We start from the raw sequence: 8,424 nt of genomic DNA on the forward strand, positions 1-8,424 counted from the left end.
TTTTTTTTTTTTTTTTTTTTTTTTTTTTGAGACAGAGTCTCACTCAGTCACCCAGGCTGGAGTGCAGTGGCGCAATCTCGGCTCACTGCAACGTCCACCTCCTGAGTTCAAGCGATTCTTCTATCTCAGCCTCCCGAGTAGCTGGGATTATAGGCACACGCCACCACGCCCAGCTAATTTTTGTATTTTTAGTAGAGACGGGGTTTTGCCATGTTAGCCAGGGTGGTCTCAAACTCCTGACCTCTGAGGATCCACCTGCCTCGGCCTCCCAACGTGCTGGGATTACAGGTGTGAACGTCCGTCCTGGTCTCAGATATCTGTATATCCATGTTCACAGCATTATTTGCAACAGCCAAGAAGTGGAGGCAACCCAAGTGTCCACCAACAGAGGAGTGATTAAACAAAATATGGTATATACACATGATGAGGTATCAGCAGCCTCAAGCAAGAAGGCAATTCTGACACATGCTACAGCATGGATAAACCTTGAGGACGTTATGCTAATCGAAATAAGCCGGTCACAAGAAGACATGCTGTACTTTTCCACGTGTATGAGGGACCTAGAGAAGTCAAGTTCACAGAGACAGAACGTAGAACAGTAGTTGCCAGGGGCTGGGGCAGTGAAAGGAATGGGGAGTTCGTGCTCAGTGGGTACAGGCATTTGTACATATTATCTGGGGTTAGGGCAAAGTGGAGAGAAAGGAAGGTTCAAGTTCCAGACTGGGGATGAGACAAGGTGCCTCATCCATTCCTCGGTTTTATTCTTACTGAATGCAGGATAGAAAATGTTTCAAAGACTCACAGGAATATCTGTGGGAATGCTGACAGCGTTTCTGGTGAGAACCCAGAAAAGAGACACTAAAAAAAATTAACTGGCCAGGCACGATGGCTCACAACACCCAACACTTTGGGAGGCCACAATGGCAGGACCGCTTGAGTCCAGGAGTTTGAAACTAGCCTGAGCAATAAACCAAAACCCGTCTCTACAAAACAAATAAAAAAACTGTTAGAAGCAAGCAAGTAGGTATGGATATCACCCCAAAGGGCAACGTGAGAAGGATGGCCAAACAGTGGCTAGCTAATGGCATCTCAGGATTCTGAAAGAACTCATAGCTCCAGCCGGGCACGGTGGCTCAGGCCTGTAATCCCAGCACTTGGAGAGGCTGAAGCGGGCAGATCACCTGAGATTAGGAGTTCAAGACCAGCCTGGCCAACATGGTGAAACCCCATCTCTAACAAAAATACAAAAATTAGCCAGGCGTGGTGGTGCATGCCTGTAATCCCAGGTAATCAGGAGGCTGAGGCAGGAGAATTGCTTGAACTCGGGAGGTGGAGGCTGCAGTGGAGTCGAGATCGTGCCATCGCACTTAGCCTGGGTAACAAGAGCAAAAGTCCGTCTCAAAAAAGAACTCACAGCTCTCATGAAAAGTTTGTGAACCCCACTAGATGATCAATCTCCATTACATTTTGATTAAAAATGACAATGCAGCTTAATCCATGTTCTTGAATCCATCCATCAGATTTGACTTGGGCCTACTTTCCAAAACTCAAATGCATCCTCAATGGGCACTTTCAGTGCTGAGAAGACTCCAAAGCCTCTGCCACCTTAAACTGCCAAGGCCACTCTCAGAGGCTTCTGAGCATAGAGAACCACGAAAGTGAGTGTGTAATCCCCTAAAGCGACCACAGTGGGAGTCCTCGCTCATCAGGACGTGCAAGCTCCCAAATGTCTGTTTAAAAACCAGACATGCTGTCTTAATACGCATCCATCAGGAAACAAACAGGAATAAAACAGAGCTGCCCAGGAACCATGTGGATGGGTGGGGCAGGAGGGCATCCCTCACATCCCAACACAGGTCGCGGGTCTGATCCAAGTGTGAGGGTCACAGCCCTGCCAATATGCAGGGCTCGCTCCTTCGCCTCTGCGCCCTCAGTGCCTGGGAGAGATGGAACCCACAGAACCAAATACTTATCCATTCACCATGTGTCATAGTCACCGGGTTACTTTGTGATCTCCTTTAAGGACAATCTCTCATAATTCTAGTGTGTATAGAAATCATCAAGTGAATGTGCCCTTTAACTCAAAGAATGAATGTATTACCCTGTAGGCTGGGCCCTTCCTGCCTGCCTCAAAACTGTCATATTCCTCTGTGCCGTGCCTTGGTGAACCTGGCAGACCCTGTTAGGATGTACTGATTTCTGCTGGGCTTTCCCCAATGTAGGCGTAGGAAGTGCAGGCTGGGTCCTACTGTGTGTCTGTAGGGGGCAACATGGTCACTCTCCCTTAACAAGGCCTCCCTTGATCCCCAACCCTACCCTCGAGGTCACAGCAGCAGCCTCCCCAAACCAGACCAAGGCGAGCGCAGCTTCTGCATAAAGGCTTCTGCCCTGTGATTCTCCTGGCCACAGGGCCAGCAGCTAGCTCTGGAAGGGGGTCACTGCAGAGGCAGGCCAGGGGCAGAAGTGCAGGAGGCTGCAGAGGCTGAGCTCTTCCTGCTAAGGCCTCACACAAGAAAGAACAGGAAGAGGGACCCAAGATCTGACTGTGCCAAGAAAATCCCTGTCCTGGGTTCTCAAACCCAAATGCAGAAACTGCAAACCAAGGGAAAAAATTGTTTTAAAAAAACCCAAGTTTTTTTCTTTCCTAATAGCTAGTTCCAATGATGTTTATTACCCGCCCTGAGCTGAAATAACAGTAGACAAAAATAGCAGCCTCTGGTTTTACACAGCCTTTGCACAAGTCCTGTCTTTTCTGTCCATGCCAGGGAAATGTGTTGCTGGTGGTAGAGGGAGACAGAATGTGGACGACCAAGTCCAGGGCGGCACAGTCCTCTGGGTGGAGGCCTGTGTTCCTTCCCATAAGCGTATGGGGCAGAACACAGGCCTCCACACCAAACTGACAGCAGAGAAAAGTCAGGCAACCTGTTCAAACGCCCCAGCAGTGACCTGGGTTCTACGTGCGGGAGTGAACTGCTGTGGCCCTGGAGCGACTGTCCCCAGCCTTGGGGCTGATGTGGTCTAGGACACCTTGCCACCCTAGCCGGGCAGAGAGGATGGGTGGGTGGAGGACTGTGCTACCCCGTACTTGACTCAGGGAAGAAGTCTTGATGGGGACTCTCTGTGGACTCTGCCCCCAGGGGCTGGAGCAGCTGGAAGGAGCAGGCCTTGGGCAGCAGGCTCTATGTTCCTGCTCGCTGGGGGCCCCCAGGAATCTTGTCTGTTGTCCCTGGCCACTCACAGCAAAAAAACCCCGCTTCCCTATTCTGGAGGTGCCTGGGGTCCCCAGCAGCACAGCATTGCTTCCCCTCGGTCTTCTCAGTGAATCAGAGCTTCTCCTTAGTGGTTATGCCACAGAGGCCTCCTGCGGCACAGGTGAGGCCCCAGACATCTCGGGGGGACTCAGAAGACTTGGTAAACCTTGATACAAATGCAGAGACAGGGAGGGGCAAGGATGAGCAACTTTGTCACTTTCCAGGTGAAACTGGGCCAGCTCAGAGACCCATTGTTTTCAGGCCCAAGGTCGCTGCTGTGCTCTGTACTGTCACTTGGAACGGCCCTGGATTCCAGTCTCCTGGTCCTCTCATGCAGAAGGCGGGCTGGGCCATGCCCTCCCTGAGGGTCCTTGGAGCTGGGCAGATGGTGCCGCTATCTCAGCGGCTGCTTGAGCTCGAACAGACCTGTCCCGCCCTTGACGACCTTCCCGACCACAAGGCAGGCAGAAGGAGACCTCAGCTCATCGTGGGATCCTGGCAGAGACACAAGAGCACGTGTCAGGGTGTTGAGGTGGAAGTCGGGAATGCCAGGAGGGGACTGTGGGGCTAAACACTGAAGCCTCAGGACTCAGGTGGGTCCTGAGTCTCTGAAGCTGATGGGATCACGAGGCAACCCCGCTCTAGCACTTGAGAGGGGAAGGCCCTCTTCCCGTTCCTTCAAAGCGTAGAGGCAGCTGTTGTTCTGCTATTCAGCCCCCTCCAGCTGCCCCTGCTCCCCTCAGATCCCAAGATCCCACTGGTGTGCAAGGAACCATGGAAAGATGCCCATGGGCAGGCCAGTGTGCCCAGGGTGGTCAGGAGAGGGGAGGTCAGGGTTCCTGCCCACACACTAACCCAGCATGGTGGCTTGCTTCAGAAACTGGAAGCTGGTTTCAAACGTCATCTGCTGTAGCGGGGAAGAGTTTGACCGGATCCCAAAGCGATTCAGTGGTTTGTAAACACCCTCAAAGCACATATAATCAGCAACCAGGGAGAGATGGCGAGGGTCGACCGTGATGCCTGTCACACGGGAGGTAAAATCAGAAGCGATTAAGCAGTGACCATGGGAACAGTCAGCAGACACAAGCCAGGCTGCCTCCACAGCAGCACATGGCTCGGGAGTCAGACTCGGGCTCCCCTGCAGCTCCGCCACCTGCTCACGCTACTTAACCCTTCCCCACGGTCTGGGGCATCTTTCTCTGACCCCTGCATCCTGCTTCCCGCTTTCCTCCAGCAGCACAGGAAATGAGGATCTAACTGCACTGTTTTCACTCACTTGGGAACTGAAACCCCAAAGGCAGGATGGGGCCAAGTTATCAATCAGGAGCTTCCTCTAAGGGACCAGCAGATGAGACAGCACGGAAGCGGCCCCAATAATGGGAGATGTCACCTCTTCACAGATCTGCAGTCTCCTACAGGTGCACTCACTGCACCCGTGCTGCAGTGTTCGCCTTGGTGCTGGACTGACTCGGTGCTGGGCTGACATGGTCCTGGCCCTCCTGCCCTGAGCCTTCTGGTGTCCTGACTGGTGTCCAGACCTCAGGGTATTATCTGCAAGCTCCTCTTACCATACACGGCAAACACATCCTTGATCTCCTTCTCGATCACCCGCAGTGCGGCCTCGATGCCATACGTGTTGGCCATGGCGTGGATGTCATTGGAGTAGAGGCGGCGCAGATCCAGGACCTGGAGAGAGGAAGGAAGGGATTTATTTAGAGGGCCTGGCCTTCTGCTCCCTTCTGCCTGCATATCTCCCCATGGCCGCTCTCTCTCTCTCCTTGTGTCTGGCAGCTTGGTACAGTTGATGACAAAGTGGTCAAGAGGTGGCCCAGGATTAACAGAAGGAAATGGCTAGGCAGAGCTGTTGACGGCTCGCTGGCCAGGGCCCAAGGTCTGTATTGTCATTACAAGAATCCAGGGATAACTTTAGACACGCTTTAGATTCAATAGGAAGAAACGGATTTTTTCTTCTTATTTTTAAACTGACAGACCTATTTACTAGGATTAAGGCTTCCCTTGGGAAGCGAGGAAAGTTCCCCCAGCAGTGACACATTACACACCCTCCAGGGTGCATGGAGTGCATGTGTGGTCAGCCACCCAGGCATCTGCTGGGCCTCACCAAGCGGCCAAGGCTGCGGCTGAGCTGTCTTGGAGAAGCCTCTCACCCTGCACTCTCAGCAGGTGCCAATCCTCCCTGCTTATCCTCTCGTAAGCGTTTGGTAAAAGGGTTCAGGGGAGCAGGAGACTTTACAGGGTGGTCATTGGTGGAGGCAGAAGTGTACATGGCAGGGGGAGCTTTACCAGCCTACTGTAGACTTGTTAGGGAGTTAGGCTAGAGGGCCCCAGTTCCTCAGTGTTCTGTGGGGGAAACCTAGAAGGTTCTGGGAGAGTCAGTGAAGTGGGAGAACTTGGAGACACAGTTTAGAGGAAAGAACAGATGAGCTGGTGAGCAGGTGGGACAGGAATGCCAGGGCACCTCTACCCCTAGGACCCCCTTTACCAGATAAAGCGAGCAACATCTAGGCAGGCGATGCAGCAAGGATTTCTTACAACTCTACTTCGGGAGGGTCTTAATTTCAAGGAAAAAACTACTCAGATTAGCCCGGGTGACTCTGGGTGGGATAAGTTCAGCAGGGTGCTTCACTGGGGCCCTGAATGAGGCTAACATGCCCGGGGATCCCCGGGAGGTGGATGAGGGCACACACACTTGGTGTGCGGAATGTGGCCTGGAAGCATGAATGGCTCAGGAAGGGTCAGAGTAAATCGGCTGGAGCGAGCGTCCCAGCAGCCGGGTCCTGAGACAATGTGGGGTGAGGGCTACTGCTTTGTCCCAGGCCAGTAGACAGCCTGTCGGGGGGGACACTTACCTCTGCATACTTGAACAGCTCTGGGAGATTGATTCCTTCTGTGTTTAGCACAAGTTCCTTCTCGTTCTTATTGTTGGTTGTTTCATTCAGGAGGCACCGAGTGATGCCCTTGGTCGCATAGATGACGGCGCCATGGGCCAAAGATACTACCAGGGAGCCCATGTCAAAGTTGATCTTCATCAGAGGGAGCTTCACGGTCACCTGCAAAATGAGGGAGAACTGGGTAGGGAGACAGCCACCCCAGTGCCCACAAAGAGGACTGGGGCGAGACTCCTTCCAAGCCTTTTCAGGAACTCCCTGGCGGGGGGAAGGAGATCCTGCTGGAAAAGCCGGCAGGTAGTCTGAACACTGAAGATGGCTCAACTGCATACAGGTCAGCCATCTCCAGTCCCCCAGATTCAAGGGAGAAACAGTGGGGTTGTTTTCACAGCTGTCGGTGACAATGCTGAGATTCACATCCACTCAGCGCCGCCCTTAATGTCCTTAAAGACCACAAAGCACGGTACATGTTGTTTCACGCGTGCAATCCCATCAGTGATTCTTGTTATTACCCCATCACTTGGGAATCACTGAACTGGATCAAAGGAAAGACAAAGCATTAAATGTGTGCACACGTCTAGGCATCCAGACCATCCAGGCTTTAAGGGAACCATGAAATCCCTAAAAAGATGGTGGCAGGGGCTCTGTGTGGGGGGAACTGAAGTGTCCCTGCCTGAGGGCACGAGCAGTGTCTCTATAACATGTGTGATCCATGTTAACTTGTCTGTTGTACGGAAGATTAAAGGAGGTGGTGTACCTAAAGGGCCTGGTAGATCAGTCCGTTGTGTCTCGAAAGATCTGGAGAACTGGCTTACCAGGGGTTTGAAAATGACACATGTGGGCCCTTTTTTGGGGCAAAGGGGTTTATAGCCATCACCAGATTCTTGAAGGGATCTGGGATTAAAAAGAACAAATGACTCTTACAGGCCCCAAACAGGAGGCCTGGGTATGCTCTGAGTGGGAGACGATGGGGAGTGCTGGCTGTCCCCCGCCCAGCTGTGCAGGGGAGCTCAGCAGGCCCCTTCCACACAGGCACTTGGCTAGCTGGACCAACCACCCAAGCCCTGGCCCGCACAGCCACACTGACCTGGCACCACAGACTCTCCTCAGTGTCGTACTGGTAGTCATCTATGAACGAGTGGATCTCACGCACAGCCTGGACCCGGCGCTCCATGGCCTCGGGCCCCTGGGCCTCTTGGCCGTGGGTGGGTTTCCGGGGCTGAGTCAGGAGGGCAGGAAGGGCCGGGTCCTCCTCGGTGCCTGAGCCCACCTCTTCGTCTTGCTCTTGGGTCTCTCGAGCACCTTCCCTGTGGGGATTTCGTTCCTCCTGCGTGTCCTCATCGTCGTTCTCCTCGCCCTCCCTCTCCTCCTCTTCCTCACTCTCATAATCAACCTGGCAGAAAAGGGAGCACAGGCTGTGTCACCTGGGGCCCCACCATCTACCTGGACTCTTGACTGTGGAACAAAGACCCCCGCAAAGCCTTGGCTGGCCTGGGCTACCTAGGCCCCACCTACTCCACACTCCTGGCTCCTCTGCTCCGGCCTGGTTGGTCTTTCCTCTTCCTTTTACCTTGAGAATGCCACCTCTCTGTCCCACTGAACCCCCCAGAGGTGGAGCTCACCCTCGCCTGGCCCTCGCTGGTGCACCCACTCACCAGTAAGTTCCCTCGGCCATAATGACAGCAGGGGACTGGTTTGCGGGAGGAGAGAGGTGTATTTTCATCGTAAAAACCAGAGGCAGCCTGACTTTTTCTCGCCAGAGGCCTGTCCGGGTCCTTGAGTCTGATTCAAGTCCAGGGATGGCCAGATCTAAATGGCAGTCCTGGAATGGACCTGTGCCAAATTCCCACCCTATGAACCCCATCTTCTCAAGAGAGAGGTGTGCTGGGCAGGCGGGCGCAGCTTCAGGGTTCCTTGTGGGTTCATGGCATGACACAGAGGTGTGGCCTGGGTGCCGGGAGATAATCCCTCCAGGTTAACAGGGAAGGGGGCCGGGACCACAGCCCCTTCACCTCACACAGGGTCTCTCACCTCCTCCTCCTGCTTCTCCTTGCGTTTGGCATCAGAGGCATCGGCGTCCCCCTCCTCAGCTTCAGCATCCACAATGTGCCCCTCTTCTTCCTCATCGCCCTCCTGCTCTCCCTGTGGTTTGTGGGCAAGGAAGAAAAAGATTAACTCCAATATCTAGTGCTCAGTGAATCCATCCATCCACTCACCAACCCATCCATCCATCCATCCATCCATCCATCCATCCATCCATCCATCCA

General features: G+C 53.5%; 1 protein-coding gene across 1 annotated transcript in view; it reads right to left on the bottom strand.

Annotated features, from left to right (window-relative positions):
* Positions 1–536: 536 nt before the first annotated feature.
* The window catches only part of POLR1A (RNA polymerase I subunit A), a 74,733-nt gene continuing 66,845 nt past the window's right edge, over positions 537–8,424 (bottom strand). The window contains exons 29-34 of the mRNA XM_023224933.2: positions 8,189–8,299; positions 7,245–7,550; positions 6,119–6,319; positions 4,820–4,937; positions 4,107–4,271; positions 537–3,746 (exon numbers count right to left, since the gene is read on the bottom strand). Coding sequence (XP_023080701.2) covers positions 3,646–3,746; positions 4,107–4,271; positions 4,820–4,937; positions 6,119–6,319; positions 7,245–7,550; positions 8,189–8,299 — 1,002 coding nt within the window. The 3' untranslated portion in view covers positions 537–3,645. The remainder of the gene's footprint in view (positions 3,747–4,106; positions 4,272–4,819; positions 4,938–6,118; positions 6,320–7,244; positions 7,551–8,188; positions 8,300–8,424) is intronic.

The sequence above is a fragment of the Piliocolobus tephrosceles genome, chromosome 15 (genome assembly GCF_002776525.5).
Source record: "Piliocolobus tephrosceles isolate RC106 chromosome 15, ASM277652v3, whole genome shotgun sequence".
NCBI lineage: Eukaryota > Metazoa > Chordata > Mammalia > Primates > Cercopithecidae > Piliocolobus > Piliocolobus tephrosceles.